Genomic DNA, 27,156 nt, shown 5'->3' with positions numbered 1-27,156 from the left:
TACCACCATGACAATGTGGCTTGGTTTAAATTATGATCGGTTTAAGTTCAGAAAGACAGCAGTTTAAATAGGTCGTTTTCTTTTAAAATTCTCCCCAATTCTGCCCCTATCCTTGCTTTTCTCCCTCAATTGTTTGCTGGGAGTAGGATTTGGGGGGTTAGAAGAAAGAATGTGAATACCCTCTATGGTAAGAGTTGCACAGATGGCTCCTGTTTTCTGCTTGTCTTGATCTAAGCAGCAGTTCTTCACATCTAACAGTATAAGTAATGTTTATACAATATACACTATATTATACACATATATATATATATACACACACATACAATGTATCAGCACCCAGGCTATATTATGTGCCTATTCCCAACAGCCACATTTAGGAGTCCTGTAGCTCAGTGGTTAGAGCGCTCGCTTCACAAGCGAGAGGCCGGGGTTCGATTCCCAGCATGGCAAAACCTTAGGCAAGTTTTCTTACTCCACACACCTGATAATAATCCCTCAAGGAAAAAAAAATAAAATTGGTCACTTTAATCCACAACTGTTTGTAGAACACTGCTGTGCGCAATTGGCTGCCGTATTTCACCCACAAATAATAATAATCCTTGCATTTGATACAGCACTTTTCACGTCTTTTAGATGTCTCAAAGCGCTTCACAGAATATGCTGTAAAGTGAATTGACTGTATATCTGTGGGCAAAACAGTCAATTCACTTTACAGTATATGCTGTGAAGCACTTTGAGACGTCTAGAAGACATGAAAAGGACTATATCAAAGTGCAAGAATTATTATTATCATTTCCAGCAGGAAGCTGGATAGTATCAGACTATAAACCTTTATTTCTTCCTGAACCCAGGAATGCTGACCGCTGTACTGCCATCAGCACCTGGAAAAAGAATCGATGTACAAGATGGGATGAAAACTGGGAACCCCACCCTTTCCCCCCCCTCCACCCCACCACTTGCAGCCAACTGCATCATGCATTTATACTCTAAGCCCCACCAGGATGTGATATTCATTCATAATAATACTTGCATTTGCTTGCATTTGATATGCTAACCTTAACATGTCGTTGAGACATATCAAAGATAATTGTATTTGGACGTACAAGCACAAAATTCAGTAAAAATGTTTGTCTCTATTCAGACGTCCAAAGGATCAGTGTGTGAGCGCCATCATTTTCACAGCAGATTATGATCACCATTTTTGGTGCAACATCTTCCGTAACATGGATGGAGCGAGGTGAAATGCATCTCTGACATCTTGATTCAGCTCCTCATTAGTCTCCTATTGCTGTTTTGTAAAAGGGGGTAAACAGGACTTTGTGTGCACCACAGGCCGAGCCTATCCTACCTTTCTTCCTCTGAGGATGCTTCTCTTCTCACATGGCTTGATTGGAAATTAACTGCATCCCATGAAATCCCATCATTTGCAAAATTGAGCAAGCTAGAAGCAAAAACAAGCCACTTGGCTCCACTCCTGGTACCTAATTAAGAGCATTCACTGCAGGGTTGTGGCAAGGATCACACTGCCCTCCGATGTAAGTGCCAAATTCCTTGCTGGAAAACACAGTGCATTCCGCCTCACAAAGTTCCCATTTTGGAAAATGTCAAACTTCTGCATTAAAGTCTATAATCCTTGCATTTGATAGCGCCTTATCACGTCGTTGAGATGTCTCAAAGCGCTTCACAGAATAAACTGTCAAGTGTAGCAATGCTAATAAGATGACTGTATATTTTGTTGGCGAAACACGGCAGGCAATTGTGCACAGCAGCGTCCCGTCGTGGATTCAGTGACCAAATTATTATTGTTTTTGAAGAGATTGTCACCCCCAGAAAAGTGATCCGCCATTCGACTAACAACCGGATTCCTACTTACTGTTCGGTAAACAGAGGTGTGTGGAGTAAGGAAATCTGCTTAAGGTTTCGTCCTGCCCAAAAATCTGCCCTGCCCAGGTCCTCTCGCTATTCTGAATCATTGACAGCAGCCCCACAGAGCAACGAAGCCCAAGCATTTGCGACACATTTAAGAACTTTTTCAAAACAAACCTCTTAAAAATACACAGAATTTTAAGTCGATCGTTTGTTTAATCCTTTGTCCAAAGAACACTAAATGTTTCATTCCACCATGAAATTAACAGCCAGAGATTATTGGAAAAGATAAAAGTAACCCAAAACTGGGTTCAAGCATTTGTCAAAATTTTACTCTGCAGTTTTATACTTCGAACAAGTTATCAGTTTGCAGTCGAGGGACTTTATTAGAATTGTTAAAATATTTCTTAGTGCATTAAGTGAAGTTAAGAATATCCCCAGCATTCTTCTTCTAATTTCTCACAAGAACCAAATGCACTTTTATGAAATTCACTACACTCAAAACTACATAAGCTAGCAAACTATCCAAACATTGTTACACCGATGTAAACAGTTGCTCCAGAAACTGCTTTGATTATCTATTCAATGGTTAATTTGTGCATTTCAAGGAAAGAGCGTTCATACTAAAGTCATATTCTTTACTACAAGATTACAAAGTGTTCGATCATTTTGAAATCACAAGCATTGTAAGTGTATAGTTCCACATTAAAACCCGCTGCTTTCTGATTCGCTTACAGCACAAGATGTAAATGATAGCTTTAGATCTTTTAAGGTCTAAGCGTTTGTGTTCTGATGATCTATCAAATTGAGTTTGGATGAGGAGCAATATCAGCATTAAGCCTTGGCAGAAAAAGGGCATTGTTCTAAATGATTTGCTTGACTGCTGGCATGGTCCAGTGAAATTGGCACTTGCCAAGTGTAAAACGCATTCACAAGCCATTCTAATTATAATAATCCTTGCATTTGACACAGTGCCTTATCACATCTTTGAGAGGTCTCAAAGCGCTTCACAGAATATACTGTAAAGTGAATTGACTATATTTTGTGGGCGAAACACTGCAGCCAATTTGCGCACAGCAGTTTTTCACAAACAGTCATGGATTGAAGTGACAAATTTATTATTTTTAAGGAATTTGATATAGCGCCTTAGCGATGTAGCGCATTTGATATAGTGCCTTATCACATCTTCGAGACGTCTCACAGCGCTTCACAGAATATATTCATAGAATCATAGAATCGCACAGCACAAAAAGAGGCCATTCGGCCCATCATGTCTGTACCGTCTCTTTAAGAAGAGCAATGTAATGCCAATCCCACTCCCCAGCCCTTTCCCCATAACTCTGCAAACCCGTCCTCCTCAAATACCCGTCCACCGCGTTTTTAAAAGTAGTTATTGAATCAGCCTCAACCGCCCTTTCAGGCAATGCGTTCCAGATTCGAACAACTCGCTGCGTGAAAAAATTCCTTCTCACCTCCCCTCGGCTTCTTTTAGATACTATTTTGAATCTACGACCTCGAGTTACCGACACACCCACCAGTGGAAACAGTTTTTCCCTTTCTAACCTATCAAATCCCCTCATGATTTTGAAGACCTCTATTAGGTCTCCTCGTAACCTTCTCTGCTCCAATGAGAATAATCCCGGCCTCTCTCACCTTTCCTCATCATCAAAGTCCCTCATTCCTGGTACCATTCTTGTAAATCTCCTCTGCACCCTTTCCAATGCCTTAACATCCTTCCTATATTGTAAGTGAATTGTATATATTGTAATTGTAAAGCGTGCAAAGCAGTGTCCCGCAAACAGCCGTAGATTAAGTGACCAAATTATCATCGTCTAAGCAGCAATGAAAATAGAAAGCTTTTATAGCATGGTGCGCGACCAGGTTTGCATTTACCTGTCTTGTCCTGTGATTTCTTTGCCTTCTTCTGCCTTTGCTTCATTTTCCTGGTATCTGCCAGTGACGCGTCGGTCCATGCACTACCCGAATTGTCACTCTCACTGTCTTTACTTGTAACCTCGCCCTCCCCGGTCTCATCAGATATGTTCTCCTCCTGGATAGGGCTCATGCTTCTTTTGCCCCCAGTAGGATTTGTTCTGAAGTAAATCAGATTTGAAAAAAAATTACACAAAATGAATTATTTGTTTGGTCAGCCGGATGTCTGACACTGAGCTTACGAGTATCCAAACTAAACTGAGTTCTATATATTCCATTTATACATGGAAATTCCCTGAGATATTTATTGGAATGGATTGTGCACTCTCTGGTTGAAGAGAGCAAGGAGGAGAATACTGCTTATCTAATTCCGGAAAATACTAGGCGTAAACCCCAGAGTGTGTTTTGGAGTACTGCTGAGATCTAGCCAGCTAAAACCACATAGCTTCCCATTGAGAGCACTGTCTGGCAAGCTTTCCTGCTGCTTGTTCAGCTAGGACCACCCTACCCGTTAGGGCTGTAGCTTGCAGGGTTAAAAGAAGCTGAGTGGGAGGATTCCCTGCCCCCAGTGACCGGTCTGCCTTTCCAAGTCTTCCGATGAGCCAGGCTGCCTTAGAAAACTGCACACCTGCCTAGTTCAGAAACTGGAGTACAAAGACCACTGCAGAGGGCTGGCTTGATTCAGACATGTTACCCTGGAGCCAGTTCAGTTCCAAGGAGGCCCTGCTTAACCCCCCCGACCACCCAAAAGGATAGCCACAAGTTGGTTATTTGGCATCCGACAATCACAAGTGTGACCCTTCACCTGATGGATGGGTGGTATCATAAGGGATTACTAACCCCTGGGATAACCAGAGGCGAGTGGAGTGAAGAAACTTGCCTAACGTTTCGTCCCACTCGGGAATCTCAGTTCCAAGCAAGGTTTTGCTGATGGCATATTGAAGGACGGCACCAAATGAAGTTGCTAAAATGTATTGAAAGAAGTTGCAGGACCCCTGTATAATAAGTGAGCCCAGATATACAGTTTCAGTTCAATTCAGTGAACCACTTCAGAGCTAAATCTGCTTTAGGGTATTCAATTAAGAAATGTTACGGAGCTTAAAAAAGTTTTGCTACTGACAGTTAATGTTACACTATGCGTATAAAAGGCTTAAGCACAGATGAGACAATATACCTTTCAGCAGCTAATTACACAAAGCTAGCAGCAAACACATCCCATAAATTTAGGGCATGACTGGTGTAATTGTAGCTTAGTGGTTCCTTAATGCCGGAAGATCATATGATGAGCATTGTGCTGGCAATAGTCTGCAACAAAGGTAACTGTCGATAGATATTGCTGACAAGGCAGATACCATTGGTGCATAATTTTGATTCTTGTGAATACATTTGTTCAAATGTTTCAGCTAGAAATCGCACAAGAGCTATTGACTGCTGCTATATTTTTCTGACGTGTTAAAAAAAGTTCAGACTTTTTCTGTTTAAATCAACTGAGTTATAATAATATCCTTGCATTTGATATAGTGTCTTATCATGTCATTGAGACTTCTCATCTTCAAGCCGTCTCAAAGCGCTTCACAGAATATACTGTAATATGAATTGACTTGTTTATTTTGTGGGCAAAACGCGGCAGCCAATTGCGCACAGCAGTGTCCCACAAACAGTCACGGATTGAGAGACAATTTTTTAAAAGAAATTAGAGGCAGTATCCAGCTACCTCATGTGCCATTTTCATAACCTTTGTAATTTGATGTGATGTCTAGTGTCAAACATGTCAAAGCACTTCACAGGGAATTCTGTGTAAAACATAGTGACTGCTGTAGGCAATTACAAATAATCTGTACCCAATAAATTTCCACAAACACACACACCATGAAGTATCATCAACAACAACAAAATGACATTTATACAGCACCTTTCATGTCAGGACAACCCAAGCAGCATGGATTATGGGTGCAGTCTGCTGCCCAAATACTTACTTGCTGAAATCAAACATCTGGCTAAGATAAGGTTGTGGGGTGTACTGAGTTTTCAGCCTCTTCCTCTCCACTTCTTTCCAGCTTTCTTCAGTCCACTTGCGCTTGATTTGTTTCTCTTCCTGCTTTTTCTCCACGTATTCTGCATACGTCTGGATACGGTAGCTCTCTGCATACTTACTGGTGTTCACAGCTGCACAGAGAAAGATTAGGGAATTAGAATGGTTAACCCTTACTTTTTTTTTAAATCTTACCATTTTGGGGCATTAGGACTTTTACACCTAAGTAAAAACAATATGGGGACAATGTTAAGTGCATAAAGCCTTTACTGAATTACAATGCTCAATGTCAACAAAAGGAAAGCGTTTCTCTCTTTAAAAACTTCATTTTTCCTGAGCATCTAAAACAAAATAGTTCACTTCGGATTATGGTTCAGGTTGAAGATCCGTGGTCCTACTGCCCTCCTCTCCTCCTGAGAGTCCTACCAAAGAGATACATATCCATGTTGACTTGTATCCCTTCACACAAGGGCACCATCCTACCTCTCTGACTTGCTTTCCCCCACTCCACTACCTCCGCTCGGCTGGCTCTGGCTTCCTACTTGTCCCTCCGCTCCACCATCGACGATCGCGCTTTCAGCCACTACTCCACGAAGCTTTGGAGCTCTCTCCCTCAATCCTCCGCCTTGCTTTCTCCTTCCCCTCTTTCAGATCACAACTGAAGAGAAACCGTCCTCTTCAACCGTGGTTACGGTTACCTCTTCCCTTATCCCCCACGCTCAGTGTCAGGCTCTACCACTATCAAGTGCCACTCCGAGACGCTGCCCCGTGTGAAAGGCGCTACATAAATGTAAGTTGTAGTTGACAACCTGTCCGCTCACTCAATGTAGATTCTGCACTACTGGCAACACAGTTCAAAAGATACATGGGGCAAAATAGCAAAGTCTCTTCTGTGAAAAGAAGGTCTTAAACTGGCAGCACATGCCCACAAGTCATTTTACAGGTCCAAACCAACCAATCAGTTGCTACTATATATTATATATAAATAATAAATGAAGGAGGTTTAAAAAGTATTTTTATTACTGTATACTCTACAATTTACCAACAAGCCTTAGAGCTGAAGATTGTAGTTTGCAGCTCTCTCCTTTTGATGCACAAGTCAAGCCTCAGCTCAGCGCCACAACGTTCCTGGATGAATCAGCATGTTTCTCCGACTATTCATCGCACACTTGTCTCATCGTGATTTCAATCTCTGAAGCATAGTCTTCGTAGGATTCTACAGCACAGAAGGAGGCCATTCAGCCCATCGTGCCTGTGCCGGCTCTTTGAAAGACCTATCTCTTTCCCCATAGCCTGGCAAATGTTTTCTTTTCAATTAAATATCCAATTCCCTTTTTGAAACTTATTGAATCTGTTTGCACCACCCTTTCAGGCAGTGCATTCCAGATCATAACAACTCGCTGTGTGTAAAAAGATTTCTCCTCATCTCCCCTCTAGTTTTTTTGCCAATTATCTTAAATTTGTGTCCTTTGGTTACCAACCCACCCGCCAATGGAAACAGTTTCTCGTTACTTTCTTGTTCTGAAAGGAGCAACTTTAATGCTCTCTTCAGTGATAATCTTTTTTGATCAGCACGATCATTTTCATTTTGACATTCAAAGTTTTGCTCAACAAGTAAAAAGAAATGGTCGGGAAGGAAAAACATAACAAGGCACGTGTTGTTGATTTTTTCCCTGGAGAGGTACTGTGACAAAGTTCACCAGTTACCAACCCAGTTGAACTCAACGGCCTCAAAGAGAAAACTGGATGGGAAACAATAAAAGAAGCTGCTTTCAACCAAATCAGGACATAAACTCCTGCATAGTGTGGTGTGTTTATGGACGCTGAAAACGAGGTTGAAAAGCAGTTACTGTCAATCAGGCACTGCGTTTCCTCCCACCGCTGTCTATTTTGCACTCATGCCATCAGTTCAGTGTTGGCTTCCACCTCTTACCTCCAAACGTCCCTCTCCCTCCCACTCTGCATAAAAGCCCAAATTTATCCGGCACTCAAGAACCAAATCTGTGTTTTGGGGGAAGCTCTTATAATAATAATAATAATAATAATCCTTGCATTTGATATAGCGCTTTTCACGTCGGGAGGACGTCCCAAAGCGCTTCACAGAATATACTGTAAAGTGAATTGACTGTATATTTGTGGGCGAACGCGGCAGCCAATTGCGCACAGCAATGTCCCACAAACAGTCGTAGATTGAAAATGACCAATTTATTATTGTTTTGGGTTTTTTGGAGGGATTATTATTAGGCGTGTGGAGTAAGGAAACTTGCCCAAGGTTTCGCCCTGCCTGGAATTGAACTCAGGTCTCTCGCTTGCAAAGCGAGTGCTCTAACCACTGAGCTACAGGACTCTTCTAACAATTGCCATTCCTGGGCATAATAATAATAATCCTTGCATTTGATATAGCGCCTTATCACATCTTCTGGACGTCTCAAAGCGCTTCACAGAATATACTGTAAAAAGGTTGGGTTATCAAAGTGGTGAAGTGTTCCTTACAGCTGGTCTCCATTAAATACAATGGACTTTCCCAATGGCCCACTTGGTAAAGCTACTGCCCAGAGGAACAAGAAATATGTTTCATTACAATGTCACATGAATTTGCTGACCTTGGCTAGAGCAGTAATAGGCATCACTATGCTGCAGACAGGTCAATGCTTTCAATAGTACTGTTAGCATTGGACTGAGTTTGTGATTTCTCCTCCACCCTCCTTCCCGCTGGCAAATGGTTGAGCAGGTTGCTGATACTCACTGGTCAGGCTCACTCACACATGAAGAACAGGCACCTGCATGATTACAAGAGACGGGCAGAAATACTGTAGGCATTTTCTGGAGAGTTACAAAGCAAACCAAAAAGCCGAGTGGAAACATTATCCTCATCTTGCATTTACAAGACTCATGACCCAAAAGGCAAGACAATAGGAAAATGGTGGAAAAGACCAGGAGGTGAAGAGAGAGACCAACTGACTTCCTGAATTACTTACTCAAAATAAAAGAATCAACATTTTTGTATTGTGGTTAAGTTTTGAAAACCGCATCTGGTTTACTTTGAAGTTCTTCGCTATTGAAACAAATACAGCATCAGTGGTGATAATGAAGACCAAACTGGATGACCAGCATATGACTGTTGACCAAGCTTGGCGAACATTATTCAGCATACAGCCCTTGTAGGAATTTCTCTAAGTCAACAAATCACCCCCAACCCTGCAGTTACAACATATGATTTAGAGGGAAGGAATTTATGAAGCGATACTCAGTAACTGACTCGCTGCTGCCCTTTCAAGTTGAAATTCAACCCCTTTTAGGAGAATGTTCAACACTTTTTGAACCAGCCTGGAATTGACTGGTGCACACTATCAGCTATGATAATCATGGCACTTTTAAACCTTTATTATACTCTTATTTAAGATGCAAAATTCCTTTTATCTAATGTTTCCCATTCTGTGGTATTAAATGAAGCCTTTCAACAACCCCCTTCCCCCCACACCCCCATCAGATCTGTACCACTTCCATAAGACCATAAAACCATAAGACGGACGAGCAGGAGCAGACAATTCGGCCCCTTGAGCCTGCCCCGCTATTTAATAAGATCATGGTTGATCTAACCTAATTCAATTTACCAGCCCTAACCCCATATCCCTTAATCCCTCTATCCTTTAGAAATCTATCCACCTCAGTCTTGAATATGTTCAAGGACTGAGCATCCACAGCCTTCTGGGGTAGAGAATTCCACAAATTCACTACCCTCTGAGTGAAGAAATGTTTCCTCAACTCAGTTCGAAAAGGTTGACCCTTAATCTTGAGGTAATGACCCCTAGTTTTAGATTCTCCAACCAGAGGAAAACTAACACTACCCAGTCTCACGGTATCTACCCTGTCAAGACCCTTAAGAATCTTATAGGTTTCTATAAGATCACCCCTAATTCTTCTGTATTCTAGAGAATATAGGCCTAGTTTACTCAACCTCTCCTCATAGGTCAACCCCCTCATCCCAGGAACCAACCTCGTTAATCTACGCTGCACCCCCTCTAAGCCGAGTATGTCCTTTCTTAAATAAGGAGACCAAAAATGCACACAATATTCTAGGTGAGGTCTCACCAAGGCCTTATACAACTGCAGCAAGACTGCCCTACTCTTGTACTCTTAACCCTTTTGCAACGAATGCCAACATGGCATTAGCCTTCCTAGTTGTTTGCTGTACCTACAAACTAACTTTTTGTGACTGGTGTACAAGGACACCCAAATCCCTCTGAAAACTAACACTACCCAGTCTCTCCCCCTCCAGAAAATAATCCGGTTTTCTATTTTTACTACCTAGGTGAATAACTTCACACTTCCCCACGTTATACTCCATCTGCCACCTTCTAGCCCACTCACCTAACCTGTCTATTTCCCTTTGCATTCATTGTGTGTCATCCTCACAGCTTACTCTCCCACCTATCTTCGTATCATCTGCGAATTTTGATATGTTAAGTTCTATTTCCTCATCTAAATCATTGATATAGACTGTAAAGAATTGAGGCCCAAGCACCGATCCTTGTAGTACTCCACTAGTCATATCCTGCCAATCTGAGAAGGACCTGTTTATCCCTACTCTCTGTTTTCTTCCTGTTAGCCACTCTCCAATCCATACTAATATATTACCTTTAATTCCATAGGCTCTAATCTTATGCAACAGCCTTTTATGTGGCACCTTGTCGAATGGCTTCTGGAAATCCAAATACACCACATCTACCGGTTCCCCCCTATCTAACCTGCTAGTTACATCCTCAAAAAACTATAAGATTTGTTAAGCATGATTAATCTTTCGTAAAGCCATGTTGACTCTGTATAATCATGTTCTAATTTTCGAAGTACCCCACAACGACGTCCCTAATTAAGGACTCTAGAATTTTCCCTACCACCGATGTCAGACTAACTGATCTGTTGTTCCCCATTTTTTGTCTCCCACCCTTCTTAAATATTGGCGTTAGGTTTGCGACCTTCCAATCACTGGGAATCATTCCAGAATCCAGGAAAAATTTTGAAGATCAAAAACAAAGCATCCACTATTTCTGCAGCCACCTCTTTTAAAACTCCTAGATGCAGGCCATTAGGTGCAGGGGATTTATTAGTTTTTAATCCTATCAATTTCTCCAGTACTATTGGTTTACTAATGTTCATTTCTTTAAGTTCCTCACTAACATTAGCCTCCAGGTTCCCCTCTATTTTCGGTAAGTTTTCAGTGTCCTCTAATGTGAAGACAGAAGCAAAATAATTGTTTAATGACTCTGCTATTTCTTTATTTTCCATTATAATTTCTCATGTCTCTGCCTGCAATGGACCCACATTCACTTTTGATAAGTCTCTTCCTCTTTATGTACTTGTAAAAACTCTTACAATCTGTCTTTATGTTCCTAGCTAGTTTACCCTCATATTCCATTTTCTCCCTTTTAATTCAAGATTGAATACTGCCAAGATTAAAACCTGCAGAAATAAAACAGCTATACTTTAAAAAGTCTGTAATTTATACTGGGGAAGCTTTCCAGCCATCGATGAATTCATCAAATGCAAATGCTCGCTCGCAAAACTTTTAAACAATATCCTATAAATATAATTAAACCATGAAAAGAAGAACAAGCTATGGCCTTTCTTACAAGCCTCCCTGGTCTCCTTTAGGGCCAAGCACTACTGTACCTGAAATATTTTGCCCACAAAATATTCTTTCAATTCACTTTACAGTATATTCTGTGAAGCAGTTTGAGATGGCTGAAGATGTAATAAGGCGCTATGTCAAATGCAAGAATTATTATTATTAGAAACAGCAGGTGGCACAAATATTAATGATCCTTGAATTTGATATAGTGCCTATTACATTCTTGAGATGTCTCAAAGCGCTTCACAGAATATACTGTAGAGTGAATTGACTATTTGATGGGCGAAACGCAACAGCCAAATGCACACAGAGGTGTCCCACAAACAGTCGTGGATTGAGTGACCAACTTTACCCCTGGACCTGTACGGTTTAACAATTGCAATGAAAGCTGCTTGGGATATTGAATGTTTCTTTCTCCAAACAATCTTCTGTTTATTCTCTATGTTGTGCACCTAATAAAAATGCTTGAAATTTATACCTCAGATCCATTTGAATTTCTTTGGCTTCAAACATTAAGCACAGAAAACTTTTCAACGATAATGTATTTGTGAAGAGCCAAAGCTTCAGCTTGTACTATTTTTAGAAATCTGTCTTGTGCTTCCACACTTTCCTGGCGTGCAGCTTATACATTAATATTACTTGCATTTGAGATAGCGCCTTATCACATCGTCGAGAAGTTTCAAAGCACTTCTTAGCGTTTTACTGTGAAGTATAGTGACTGTGTTTGTAGGCAAACACAGCCGCCAATTTGTGTAAGCAATGTCCCACAAACAAGCCATGAAATTGAATGATCAATTTTGTCTGGAGGATTGTTGGCCAGGACACCCACAAGGATGAAAAATAACGCTGATCTATCACTAAAATGTGAATTGCTGTTCCACTAACTGCTCAACAGCCACTGCACTTTTGCGGAACACTGACTGTGTCGCAGAATGAGACTCAACTTTGTCAGCCAATAGATCTCAGGAGCAGAGCAGAGGCAACAACCCAAGGCAGACTCCCTTATGGCTACATGATCACACCTGCCCAGATATCTGTTTAGACCAGAGTGATTCAGTAGACCCTACGGCATGTACCAGTCATCACTGCTGCCACTCCTTGCTGATTAATCCAGCAACTGAACTACTCTTGCTCCTTTGGAAGCTCTCTATATACGTGTGGCTGTTTTCCAACATATACTCTATATATTCAGGTTCACTGGATCATGCTGAGGCCTTCAGCTAAGACCTAGACAGCCAAGGTTGTTTCCTATGTTACCCTCCACATGTCAAAGAATCCCTGCCCAGAAGCAATCTGGGAATAATGGTCATCTTCCAAAGGTCAAGGCTTGTGAAATGAAACGCCTTCCCACAGCACCATCTTTATAACAGAACCAGGACAGAGCTAGCACAAACAAGCTCTCTTACTCCTTCCAAAGGCTTTTTCCTCCTCAGACAACTGCAGTGCAGAAGCAATCAACTATGCTAACTTTCATTTTGACTTCTAAGGGACTTGGAACTTGAATAGTCCATCTTAGCTGCAACTGCTGCGTTTCCTACAAAATACACAGTATAGTTTTGTTCACTTTACATAAGAGCTTGGACATCCCCCTAAAGTGAAAGGTGCTACATCAAATGCAAGGATTTTTATTATATTAAATGACGAGATCAGTGGATGAAAATGTATCTTGGCATTCTGATAACTTCAGTGTAGAGCAAAGATCAATTTGCACTTCTATAGTTCCTTTCAGGGGAAGGTTTGAAAGCGCTTCACAAAGATTGAGTGGGGAGCTGAACTGGGAAAGACAGACAGACAGACAGAAAGTTGGCCAAAGACTCAATTAAAGAGACAGGCTTTTAAGATGGATTTTGAAGGTAGAGAATAAGAGGGAGAGAGGGAGATGAGATGGAAGGAACTCAGAAGAGAGCTTCAGATGGTGGGTGCACAATGGCAGAAAGCAACAAAACACAACAGAACACAAGTTCTACCAAGGAGGCATGGGCATGAATGCATAACAGAGATACTGAGATGTCCTGCAACAAGTTGAAAAGTTTAGTAATTTCTCAATCAAAGGGAAAAGATCAAGGATAAATAAACTTTACAGCTAATTGCCCTGAACTATTACAGAAATATTTATCCATATTTAGGAGTGTAACAAAGCCACCTTAAGGCTTCAAAGACAGTCAGAGAGAAGCCTCAAAACCTGATGAATGTGGTGGTCACTGTGGAAAATTCACGAGTGCTGGAATTCCAGGTCAAGCTTATAACACAAATCTGTCTTGGGAAAGGCAAGATCAGAGCCAGAAGAGGAATAAAAATCAGCTGCAGGAACAATGACAACCAGCAAAACAAGAAACAGTCTGGAATGAGAGCTTATAAAGCTGAATTCTCAGTCTAAAAGGCCCACAGAAACAGATGGCATTGCAAGCCTAACTGCATCCCAACAGTCATGCACTAGTAATTTGCAGCATAGTGTGAGTTCCAGTAGCCACAGCAAATTTGAATTTTATTCAAATAGCTACATGTCTGACCATGACACAACCACAACCACTACAAACACTGTGCATGTTCTTTTAATTTCAGAGGCTTTATAAATTGGCTACTTGAGACATAGAACGCAGTGGTGAAACTGCTATCTTTCACGATAGGATCATTTATGGAGCCACTGGAGATGTGAGTAGACCAAGTGCAAGAGGAAATTGTGCAGACAAGTGTTAATTATGTGATAGGATTACTAAACGGATGTGGGCTTGCTAAAAATAAAATTTGCTCCAATATAAGACAGTAATGGTCACATGATAAGGTTTTAGGATTCAGAACAATGAGCCTCTATTTAAGAAATCTCTTTGCCACAAAATAGATGGAAGATCACTCTCAAAAAGAAGAGAGGGTTAAAGTTCCATGAACAGCAAGAGCTATTTAATATTCACCTTCTGATTGGATGCACAATCTACTCAAAAAGCAGGAAATGTGTTGCAATAGTGTGCAGGGTGGCAAAGGGAAGAAGTAAAGGAAGAAGTGCGACAGAAGTAATCCCATGCAGCATGAAAGGCTATTATTATTATTATTTATACTGAGCCATATTTTATATGTTACAGTGAATTATAGGCTCACGGTCAAGTATTTGCGAGGTGTTATGCGCATAGTGCTCCATATTCTGTTAAAAGGCCTAAGTAGCCGGGCAGTGCTGGTTTCGGCAAAGGATACTGATGTCTCCCAGCTAAACATAAAAATTCTGTGGCTCAAAATAGTTTGTTGAACAACATGACACCAGAGAATTAAGCACAAGCCAACAGTCACCAAGGCTTCAGTCTTTGAGGATGAAGGCTTAATAACAGATGCACATTTGGCGGACATATCATAAAACACTTGTACGATGCCATCATAACAGTGAATGGGCCCATTTACAGTGGCAGAAACCTGGTGAGTTTGCAGTTTGACAAAGGTTACATCATGCAAAGATGTGTCAATCACTTTAACCACGTATAGAAATGTCTACAAGAGGTCAAAGTGCAAGCAGCGAACAAAACCTCACAAATTATGAAATCAGAAAAGATTACAAGAAAAATAAACCAGATGTTATGAAAATACACTAATGATTTCAAGCTACAATTGACAATAAGCTGCTTTGTGTAATAGAAAAAGTAATTTTTTTCAGTATTATACTTTAATTTTGCATCTTAGAATTTCCAGAAAGCGAGATATCTGTGAACTCATAAAACAGAAATGCAATACTAATCCAATCTCTCAATTGTCTACAGATTAACGTTAATTTATTGATATGGTGAATGGAAGCAAAATAATTATTTACATTTAAACATAGCATCTATAATGTCAAAATGTGCGTTGCAGCAATTACTGTTAAATATAAATGACTTGTGTATATCTGGGCAATCGCAGAAGCAAATTTGCAGATTGCAATGTCCCACAAACAGCCAAGGGAAGTGAATGATCAATGTAATATTTCTAGCCACAATACTGGGAGAATCTCCCAAATCGAGCAGAGATTGTTGGAAATCTCCCATCTGTAAAGTTTGGGCAGTCTCAACTTAGTTTTTAAAATCACGGAAGCACCACCCAAACTGCACCTTTGTACCAGTTACTACTGAATTAGCAGGTAACCTCACTCAGGACTACACAATTTGATGTGTAGGAAAGGTAGTTATGCTGGGACATGGAGACACTTCTTCTTGAGGCAGAGATTCACTGCTTTACTCTAAATCTAGGCTGTACTTAATGTAAGAAGGTTTAATTTCCCAACATTACTACCAACAACTTGCATTTATATAGTGCCTCTCACAAATGGTAGCGTCCCAGAACCCTCAACAGTATTGGAGGACAACCCTAAGTTGGGGGGAGGTGACCGTAGACACGGTCGACTAAGCACTTCAATCACTTTGATGAGCAGAAAGTGCATTAAAACATTGTGAAGGGTTTCCATTCTAGCTTTATTAACTGGAAGTATTGAACTTGGTCTGGAGCGCAGATAAACAAGTTTGTGAAACAATTTTCTGTTGCGCCTTGAAAACAACTGAAATTAGTCTTTGGAGATAACTGGTAGCAGTAGTAATTTGAACAGACAGATAAGAAGCAAGTCTCAGAAACACAACATGGGGAAAAAAAACATTTCCAACACAGACTCATTTCCTCAGTTCTTTGTCAACTAATTTGTAGGGTGCTGTAGTATCACAAGCCAGTAAACAAGTAAAGTGAATCAAATATTAATCATTTCTCTCTCGTTCTCTGCAGTTTTAACCCGGGTGGCAGAAGGGAAAGAGGACTCAGACAAATTCAGAAAAATGTGCAGGGTGGGGTTCAGCCGACATGCAGCTGGCTTTGCTGATACACTTTTTTTTCTTTTTAAGGTTCAATGTCAGTTGAACATCTCTGTGCCTTGTGTGCATGTGCGTTAGCTGGCTGTAATCCTGAAACAGTGAAGATTTGTGCCACATTATACAATGAGCAACAGTATAACACTATTACTGCATTTACAAATCATTGCCCTTGTACTTACTGTTTGAGAGTGCAGCAGAAAACAAATCAATCAGGAAGCACTTGTCAGGAATTAGATAATTTATGATGAAGTACTTTTTTCCTCAGCTCCCATTTCATGTAATTGACCCAGAACTGGGAATATTTGCTGGCCATGACTGGACTTCCATCAAAATTAGTGATAAATCTTGCATCAGTTTCCTTGAACCTTTATCCTTTAGGCTTTAAGTCTTTTTAAAAAAAGCAGCACCAGACATTGTTTTTAAAATTAACTGTACCGAGTGGTATACACATTGCAATGGGGAACCAACATATTGTCACCCATTAGCTTGACAAAGTATTGAAAAAGTACACGTTGTTGGGTCTGAATTCTCAACCAAAATACATTTCATGGTTTTAATTTGATCTAATCTGGATTCCCCCCCTTTGAAGGTTCATGCTTGGTTTTAAAGGTTTTGCTTCAGGTTGCTACAATCCAAGGCACTTGACTTGTAAAGGTTTAATTAATGTGGTATCCCAAAGTAGAAGAGCAGCTATAAAGAGGGGAGTGATAAGATGATGCTTTCCATTTGAAAGGTGCAGGTCCATTTGATGCAGTACACCAACCGTAAGCAAATATTTGTAAACAACAACAAAATTACATTTGTATACCGCATTTCATGTCAAGAAGACGTCCCAAGGCACTGGACAATTAGTGTTTCAGACCCGAGCTGAGGATCGGGAACAGGGGGGGTGATGGGAGGGGGGGGGAGGAGAAAGGAGGGTGACCGAAGGCACGGATGAAGAGGAAGGTCTTGAGAGGGGTCTTGAAGGAGACAAGGGAGGGTGTGAGCCGGAGGGACTGCCGGATGGAGTTCGAGGATCAGGGCAGAGTGGCTGAAGACCCACCCACCAATGGTGGGGCGGGCGAGGGACGTGAAGCAGGCGGGCAGTGGAGGCGGGCAGGTTGGTAGGGGGTCGCATAGGGGGGTGCAAGACCATGGATGGAATGCTTTGAGGTTGAATTGTATCCTCTGTGTGATACAACTCTTCCCTTCACAAGCTGCAGATCATCCAAAACTCTGCAGCTCATGTACTCTCGTGCACCAGGCTCCGTGACCCCATCACTCCCAGCCTCACCCGACCCCCCTGGCTCCCCATCCCCCAGAGGATCGAGTTCAAGATGCTCGTCCTCACCTTTAAGGCCATCCTTGGCCTTGTCCCCTCCTACCTCTCTGACCTGCTGACTCCCTACCAATCTGCCCGCTCCCTCCGTTCAGTGGGCTTCGGCCTACTCCATGCCTCCCCCCCCCGACCCACCCTCCCATCGGTGGCCAGGCTTTTAGCCTCTCTGCCCCACGCTCTGGAACACTACCCCACAATCCATTCCCCTCGCTTCCTTCAAGGTCAGTCTCAAGACCTTTCTCTTCGACCGTGCCTCACTGCCTTCCATCACCCTTACACCACCCCTCCCCCATGCTCGGGCCCCGACACTTGACTGTTCAGCGCTTTGGACGTCCTCCCAACGTGAAAGGCGCTCTATAAATGTAATTTTGTTATTATTGTTGTTGTGATGGGAAACCAGTGGAGTTGGGCGAGGATGGAGGTGATAGGGTTGCGGAGCCTGGTGCAGGAGGATACGGGCTGCAGAGTTTTGGATAATCTGCAACCTATGGAGGGAGGAGTTGGCATTATTGCCTGTAGAGCTATGCAAGTAGTTAACACTGGGCAAAGAACATTTTGTTCTTCCCAGTACTGACTAAACCAGCAGTGATCAATGCCTCCAGCATTTACTTCATTGTACACTTTGATGTTAATGGTCCTTGTGTACAGTGGACAACATTTCCATTCAGCATGGAGGAGATGAGACTGAAACTGTTTAATTTCATTAAAGATGTACTACACAATAAATTCTATAAAATTCTTAGCAACGATTTTAGTTTTGAGAATCTGATCTTGTATGCTTAAGTTTGCAAATGCACACATACCAATCAATAAGCCTCAAATTTTCTTGCAGTAATGTTTGAGTTTCCAGTCACCTGTAAAGCACTTTGACACTATCTCCCAGTGAGAAAGGTGCTATATAAAACACAAATTGCTGTGTTACCATATATACACTTCATCAAATGGACTTGAGAGTTTAGAATGGTGACTCCATCTGGTGACTCCCCTCATTGCTGCTCTCTCTCTACTTTGAGGCACCAATGAAACCTTTTCAAATAGCACCATCTAATGTCATTCATTGTCGTCACCAAACCTAGTTATGATATTGGCCTTTCCTGTTTCAAAAGGGCTTGAGCTACAGGTATTTTATCTCCTTCTGCCCAGCACCTTGGTATAACAGAAAACAAATCAAACTTTTTGCTTAATCTGTAAGCATTTTGTTAAGTCTTTGCTTAAGAAAATTATTTTCATCATATCGAGCACTCCAGTTACCATTAAAACCTGGCACACAAGTCATAGTTTTGAACTTACTTTTTATATTCGCAATTACCTCCTTGGCTGCATTGTCCCTGTCCACCATGAAATCGATCTCTGAATACAGTCAGTGTTCAATATACTTCAAGCCTCCTCATCTCCTCAGAAATATCATTAAGCTTTGTTTTAATAAAGTAAGAGCCTAAGATGTTCTAATTTATCCCTGAGGGTGGAATTCAAATCTCTGGTTAAACTAGAAAAGTTAACGTTGGTGAGATCAATGATAATTTTGCTGTTGATTCTCTTCAAAAGGACAGTATGCTGCAAATTCACTGAAGGGTGTAGACACTGCCCCACATGAGCAGCGAGTTAGGAGATGCATCAGTGTGTGAGGAATGCACTAGTTACTGAATTGGTTACATTTTATGCTTAAAAAATATAAATATTTGGCTGACCTTACAAGAATAAGTCAGGAAAAAAAAGCATGGTAAAAAAACTGAAATACTTTAAAATTGCATCAGATGCAATCAGAAGGTTTTCCTTCAAGCCTGCTGACTTTACAACAAAGAGGTGTCCACAATTCCTAAGTCTAAAAACCCAGCCAAGCATTTAACAATGATGTAGTAGAAAAGAAAATGAAAATTCCTGAAATACTGTGAAGTCATTTCTCACTGGCTAATGTCATTTTCAGCCTCTGGACCTGTGTAATACCACAGCAATTAATTAACACTGCCATAGTACCTACCACACTGAGTCAAAACAATGCCAGATTTCCTCTTAAAACAGCCTCTGAAATTGCTATCATTCCTGTTGCATGTTTGCTGTTTTGCTAACGTTTCCTTAAGAAAAACTGAAAAATAAAAACTACAATACAGCTGATTTGATTTGCATTCACAAAAAAGTGAAACTTCAAAATCACACCGTCTACTCAACACGAAAGTGAACTGAAGGGGTTGGCTTCTCGTCAAGAATGTGCATTGCAAGGCAAAGGGAGCAGCTGAAGGCCAGGTGAACCAAAGTAATCCTTTCTAAAATATGTGGACAGCATCACTAATGCCAAATTTATATGTTGCATCTCTTCCACAATGCTCACTTGAGCACTTAGTCACAAGGTTCAGGCCGGGTTTGCCCTGCCAGCGAGGTGATCCGGTCATCTAACTTGCTTGGGTGGTCCTCAAGACAGGTTTCAGGTCTGTGTTGTCCTTTGACAATTTTGACAATTGACAGACCACCCGCTGCTGAAGGAACAGACCCAGATCATCGCTCCCATCAGCAACTCCCCGAAGCCCCCGCCTCGTAGGATCACCATGACCCTCCCCCTCCTTAATGCCGCTCGCAGCGCAGTCTTTGTGGTCACAGGTGACAGTAAGGCTACTGTGCTGAAGGAAGTGCTGGAGGGGAAGAGTGCGAACCCTCTCCCCGCAGGCCTGGTACAGCCGGCAGAGGTCAACTGGTTTGTGGACCAGGCGTCAGCCAGCAAGCTGAGCAGCCCTGGGGATCAGGATCTGCCCTAGCCCCTTACCCCGGGGGAGAGGGGTGGGGGGTTGTGTGGGCAACACCACAGACAGACAGCCCCCCCACCCCACGCCTGCCTTCACACAGCAGCTAGAGCTTGGACATCACTGGAGTATCTGAGTCGGACGCGTGTGGGGGTGTAATTAACGAGCAGTCACCCACACACGACGAGCGGGTAACATCACAGGCCGATGCCCGTCGGGGGGTGGGGGGAGGCGAGGTGTTTTGACGTGGAGCTGAGCATTGGAGCGGGAGGGCCCCAGAGTGGAGTCCTGTAGCTCAGTGGTTAGAGCACTTGCTTTGCAAGCGAGAGACCTGAGTTCAATTCCAGGCAGAGGGCGAAACCTTGGGCAAGTTTCCTTACTCCACACAGAGCCTAATAATAATCCCTCCAAAGCCAAAAACAATAATAAATTGATCATTTTCAATCAACGACTGTTTGTGGGACATTGCTGTGCGCAATTGGCTGCCGCGTTCGCCCACAAATATACAGTCAATTCACTTTACAGTGTGTTGTGTGAAGCGCTTTGGGACGTCCTCCCGACGTGAAAAGCGCTATATCAAATGCAAGGATTATTATTATTATTATTATTATAATTTGGGGACTGGAAGAGTTGGGAGGGGGGTTGAGGGGCTTGTCCCTAAGTGGAATGCGATTCGATGGAATTTGGTTAAATGGGTGAGTAGGCCTGTTTTGCTTGTTTGTTTTGAAGGGATTATTACTCTCGGCAAGCCTACCGCCAATCGACTAACAAAAGGGTTCCTATTTACTGCTAGGTAAACAGAGATGTGTGGAGGAAGGAAACTTGTCTAAGCTTTCGCCCTGCTTGGGAATCGAACCAGGTCCTCTTGCTTGTGAGGCAGGTGCTCTAATCCCTATGCTACAGGATTTCAGGCCAGTAATTTTATTCCAGTAAAATTGTGTGAGGTATCTTCTGGCATGAAAGGCACTACATCAAATTCAAGGAATATTACCATCAACTATGAATATAATGCACAACAGTGTTTACTCTTCATCGAAGTGTGACTGCTTTGTAAAGCGTTATTCATCCAAATCCAAGAGACTTAGTGCATTGACATGATAAATGTTACCCTAAAATACATCAAGTACTGATGCCCAAGTAGTGATGTGAAAATACATGTTCTCAATGGCATAATTTCAGACCTTCTAATATTTTCACAGATGTTTATTCAATTTGCCAAGTCTGCACATGAAACACCACATTATTGTATATGAAACAACCAGAGGTCCAAACAATCATATTGACTTTGGTTCATCTATTGCTTTCAAGCAGTTAAGGTCAGGAAAAAGTGCAAGGCAAAATAATATTAAACCTAACTTGGATCTCAGCACCCTCATTCTTTAAAACACATTCACCCTTCACATACAAGCAATACAAAAGGGAGGGGAAGGGGGGGGAAAAAAAAAAGCAAGAAATTACCCAAGTATTTCTTTAAAACTTTGACTTTGCAAGTTTGGGGTTTCTAGCAAACCATGTTCTTTCGATAAACACAATAAACCACGTGTGATCAGTTTATGTGATTCAAGCCAGGAAGGTGGAGTAGTGGAAAGGTGAGAACATGATTGTATCTCAGCTTTTAAACCGCATGCTGAAGATGAACTCATGTTTGAACAGACCGCACGGACAAAATTATCAAGTCACTGTAAGGCCTCACTTTTGGCCAGCTTGAGGGGAAAAATAAAGGAGCATCTTACTGCTCATTATCCATTTTGCTATGTATAAAAAAAGGAGGTTTGTGTAAAAGCTAAACCCAAACTCCCGACTGTAAGCCAACACTCCACCTGCATCAAATTCTACCTAAAAGAGATCACAATGCGCAGACACTGGACTGGAATGCTAAGCTTTCCTCAGTCAGGAAGGAGTCAATGGGACTACTGTGACCTCCTCTGGTTAGGTCTTGTGATGATCCACAAAATTGAAGACACCAAGTGGAGATGTTCTCCTTTTGCTATAAACTCGTGGCAGCTGTTTATTCTGAAGGGTTGCCATACAATCCGAGTAATCCCACCTGCTAAAGACCATCAGGATTGTCAAATGATAGACTGGAGCAGGTGTATTTGTCCCCAATCAGAAAGTCCCGAACAACTGTGAAAGGATAGCGAGGTGCCTAAGGTTCTCCTGCTAAATCTGCATTGTGTTCACAGTGAGATGGTATTCCTTTACCTTTCATATTAGAGCAATCTTATTTTTGGCTCTCACTCGCACTCTGCCGCTTAAGTGCCTCAGATGATTAATTGCCTGACTCAAAGTAACTGCCAGTACAGTAGCGTCAAATCTGCTTTAACCGTTTTAAGCAAGCAACAGGCACCCCCTAGAAATCTGCTCAGTGACAATGTGCAATAATAAATAATAAATAACCCTTGCATTTGTGCCTTTGAGAGTTGAGAAGTCTTGAAGCGCTTCACAGAATTCACTGTGAAGTGAACTGACTGTATATGTTGTGCATGAAACGTGGCAGCTAATTGCACACAGTAGTGTCCCATGGTTTGAGTGACCAATTTTTTTAAAAAAAAGGATTATTACCCGCAGAAAATGATCCATCAATCAACTAAATGTCAGGTTCCTACTTAATAAAAAAATTATAATCCTTGCATTTGATGTAGCTGTTATCACGTCTTTGAAAGGTCTCAAAGCACTTCACCGAATATCCTGCAAAGTGAATTGACTGTGTAGTTTGGGGAGGGGAGGGATTATTATCCCCAAAAGCGATTCGCCAATCGTCTAACAACTGAGTTCCTACTTACTGCTGCATAAACACAGGTGCGTGGAATAAAGCAACCTGCCTAAGGTTTCGCCCTGTCCGGGAATCAAACCTGGGTTCGCTACCTTGCTAGGCAAGTTCTCTAACCAATACCCTGCAGGACTCCACATAAGATTGGTTGCAATGGTCTTCGGGTCTTGTGTTCAGCACTGCAATGATACACCATGGAGAGCACTGCATTTCAAACCAAATGGCAGTTGAGGTTTTAGATTGGTTGTTGACTAACCCGGCAGTCCAGAGCTGTGTAGAATCAAGTTTATTTTACTGCCCTCATTTCCTCTCCCTCCACATCTCTGTGACAACCAGTCGATGTTTAATCAGCATCACACCCTTTGCCATTCATTGGTTCATAGACAAGTCGGAAGCATTAGCTTCTGTAATGGATTGTGTTTCCCTGCCATAATTCACTGGAAGCCATGGCTCAGCGGACTTCATATGGTCCCGCATGGATTGGCATCCTTTCCAGTCTCCAATGCCAATCAGGAGTTATTCGAAGCAGGAAAACTCAACACCAAAGTATTACTATGTACTTGGTCAACACTAAATTTTCCATTCTCCTACACCCAAACTGGCATCCAAGACTGAACAGGGAGGCACTCTGCAGTGCATGAGCAGAGCATCAATGCTCTTACACAAAATTATTTAAACGTTGCATAATTTCATCTCATTCACAATTTTACCTGTAAACAGTAATTCATCTCCACACTGGAGATGTACGATATTTATTCCAATTTACAGTGCAGACAGATTTTTAAAGGGGGAAGAGAAAGGAACTTTATTGCAATTCTAAGGTGCCATCAATTCAAAGATATGCACTGATGCATTCAAACCTATTAGCATTTTGGACAAAAATACACCAAACCTTGATATTTAATCTTCATCTCTGCAAACCAACACCACTTGTCACTGCACTACAGAAAAGCGAATGACCTGGTAGGTAAAAGTCACCACTTGGTGCAGCACCAAGCTACATAAACAGAAGGTCACAGGCTGAGATAGCTAATCTCAGCCAGAGAAGCAGCTTTTCCCTCCTCTCTTTCAACATGCAGAATGTTTTTCCTCCTAGAAGTTTTAACATAAATTTAACATTAAACATGAATTATTATGGAATATGGAGGTTAGCCTTATCCATAATGCTCATCATTGTAAAGGCAAACACAAGCGAGAAAGGAACTGAAGGTTGGGGGAGAGGGGATTAGGAGGGTGAGGGCTCTAGTGGAGTACAAACACTGGCATGGACTAGTTGGGCCAATGTTTCCATGCTGTAGCGCTCTACATAAATCCGATTTAAACATTGTAAACAACTGGACAGAAATAATCCATCTTAAGTTCCTGCTTTTCCACTTAACAGCCGCATTGCCAATGCCCCAGGAGTTCATGTAGAGCTTTCATTCGTCCAAGGGGGAATGATGCAACCATCATCGATATGATTGACAACATTAATAAAATAATCTTTAAACATGACACAAGACACTTGGCAAGTTGCAGAGCTTGCTGTGCAATATGAAAAACATTATCCCAGTATTTGTACTATGCATGTTTATTCTGAGTTGCACTTACTGAATATCGGTCACAAGTGCAAGCAGCCTGCAAGAGAGCTGTGTGACTATCACATGAGCTTTATGGGCACTCTTACAAATTCCTGAACAGCAAAACATTCATTGTTAGTGAGGTTTCACTTCTATTTTTTCATTCGAACTTTAAATTATAAAGATGATTTATTAGCGTAGGCTTTATTCATAAACACTTGTAATTGCAAAACCCACAAATTCACTTACCGATCTGTACTTGTTCCCGCTGGCTCAATGCTACAAACACTGAAGTATCATCTATCCAGGATACTTGGATGTTACCTGAAATAAGGACAAAACTGCAGTTAGAATGTGACTGCCATATACTTTATAGATGAATTTCATGTTTATAGTTGAAGTCAGGAATACCATTAACTCATCTCCCTTAAATTTCTAATTGTTTATATAAATCCTTCATGTCCTAGCAATTCTCTATCTCTCTGATCTCCTTATACCCCACTCTTCTGCCCACCCTCTACACTCAGCTAACACTGGTGTATTACATGTCCCGTTCCCTCCACGGCACTATCAGTGGCTGAGCCTTCAGTCATTACGCTGCCAACCATTTTCTTTCAATCACTTTCTGCTTCTATATCTCCGTCTTGCCCTCACTCTATCAGTTTTCCCAGCCAGCTTGGAGCCCCTCCCAGCTTAGGGTCCAGCCCGCCACTGTGAAGCGCTCCGAGAAGCTACCCTACATGAAAGGCGCTGTGTAAATGCAAGTTGTTGTAACCTAAAATTCTCTTTTAGCTTAGCCGTTAAGGCGCAAAACAGAAGGGAGTTTCTCCCAGTCTTATGGCCAAAGATCCTCCAGATTAAATTCTGCCTCTGGCTGTGCAAAATAAAATTGTCCCATTGCATGCAAAAAACAGTCAGTGCACTTGATAGCAATTACTCTGAAATACATCAATTCTGACATCATAGGTGCTGTAAAAATGCAGTTGGATTTTTTTCCATACCCTTGTCACACAAAAATAGGGCAGATTGTAGTAATCACGTACAGATTAATCTGCCCTTTCAAAAGGATTCACACAAAAGAGTTGAAGTCTCCCCAAACAAAATTAGCAACCAAGTCTTTGCATTCAGCTTCCTGGTAGTATCTAATGTTATAGTTCCTAGAAGTAGACGAGGGTAGGTCACAAGTTTTCCTGTAGCTCAGTGGTTTGAGCACTCGCCTCGCAAGCAAGAGACCTGGGTTTGATTCCTGGCAGGGCAAAACCTTGGGCAAGTTTCCTTATTCCACACGCCTGATAATAATCCCTCAAGAAAAAAAACAGTAATATATTGATACTGATATATATTTTATTGATCACTCAATTCAAAACTTTTTGTGGGATACCACTGTGCGCAATTGGCTGCCGCATTTCACCTACAAAATATAGTCAATTCACTTTACAGTGTATTCTGTGAAGCACTTTGAGACGTCCAGAAGATGTGAAAACCGCTATGTCAAATGCAAGTATTATTATATTTATTTAAATCTGATCCTTGGCCTACAACTAATTAATTAGCTGACCTCAGCTAGCGAGACATTGTGGGACATTGGCATTCCTTGTCTAGGATGAACTGAAAAATTATCCATCAATTGCTAAAAGTCAACGTCAACAAGCTTCCCCCAATCCTCTACACCATTGGGAAATGTAGGTGGATTCAACTCCACTTTTCTGACACAAACAAGATAATATGGAAACGTGCTTAAAGATTTTTTGTGTCATATTTTGCCGCAATATTTTAAAATTACTCTCATTCAGGATTTTTCTACTTTTCTCAAGACACACCCCTTCCCCAGGGTTAAGTTTGAATGGGTATCTGTTGGCTATCAGAACGTTGCCAAGTTGCCGTTATTTTTGGGTGAAGCTGGACAGAGGGTGTTGGCATGATACTCAACTGACCAGTGGGTGGGGGGGAATAAGACATCTGCACCTGATGTTGTCCTTGCCTGATATCCACATTTGCAAACCTTAAACAAAAGGAGGAACCCTGGCTGGTTTTCCTTTCTCTCACTGGGGTGCTGAGGTTAAACATAGCAATTTGATGGATATCAGAAAAACTGTGTTGAAACAATTCAAACCCGCAATTTTGTTTTTTGTGGCCTAGGGTTGCACTAATGCATTCATGAAACCATATGGACTCTTTGCCTATCTTCTTCTTCTACCTATATTCTATATTAATAAAACAATGTCTGACTCCGCTTCAAGAAGGATCTCAATAACCGATTGACGTAGATACATAATTTATAACTTATCGGAAAGGTCTTGCACCTGGGAGTGACATGGGTATACTTGTTTTGGGGGTTTTCGCTATAGTTATACCCGGTGGCCTTCGAGGCAAAGTGGTGCTGTGGCATCATGCATCACAGAACACATAAGTATGTATGCACGCACTGCAGTTACAACTGGTGGCCACGTCGGCTGACTGTGGCGCTGTTTTTTTTCAATGCTGAAAGGAGTGCAATAGCA

General features: G+C 41.7%; 1 protein-coding gene across 2 annotated transcripts in view; it reads right to left on the bottom strand.

The window, feature by feature from the left end:
* The window catches only part of parn (poly(A)-specific ribonuclease (deadenylation nuclease)), a 65,506-nt gene that overhangs the window by 1,363 nt on the left and 36,987 nt on the right, over positions 1-27,156 (bottom strand). The window contains exons 21-23 of one of the 2 annotated variants that reach the window (XM_042341073.1): positions 24,905-24,979; positions 5,775-5,964; positions 3,760-3,959 (exon numbers count right to left, since the gene is read on the bottom strand). In XM_042341073.1, the coding sequence (XP_042197007.1) occupies positions 3,760-3,959; positions 5,775-5,964; positions 24,905-24,979 (465 nt within the window). The remainder of the gene's footprint in view (positions 1-3,759; positions 3,960-5,774; positions 5,965-24,904; positions 24,980-27,156) is intronic. The other variant, XM_042341074.1, reaches the window with a different exon arrangement.

The sequence above is a fragment of the Callorhinchus milii genome, unplaced genomic scaffold, assembly GCF_018977255.1.
Source record: "Callorhinchus milii isolate IMCB2004 unplaced genomic scaffold, IMCB_Cmil_1.0 Scaffold16, whole genome shotgun sequence".
Taxonomy (NCBI): Eukaryota; Metazoa; Chordata; class Chondrichthyes; order Chimaeriformes; family Callorhinchidae; genus Callorhinchus; species Callorhinchus milii.
This window is presented reverse-complemented; position numbering and strand designations above follow the sequence as displayed.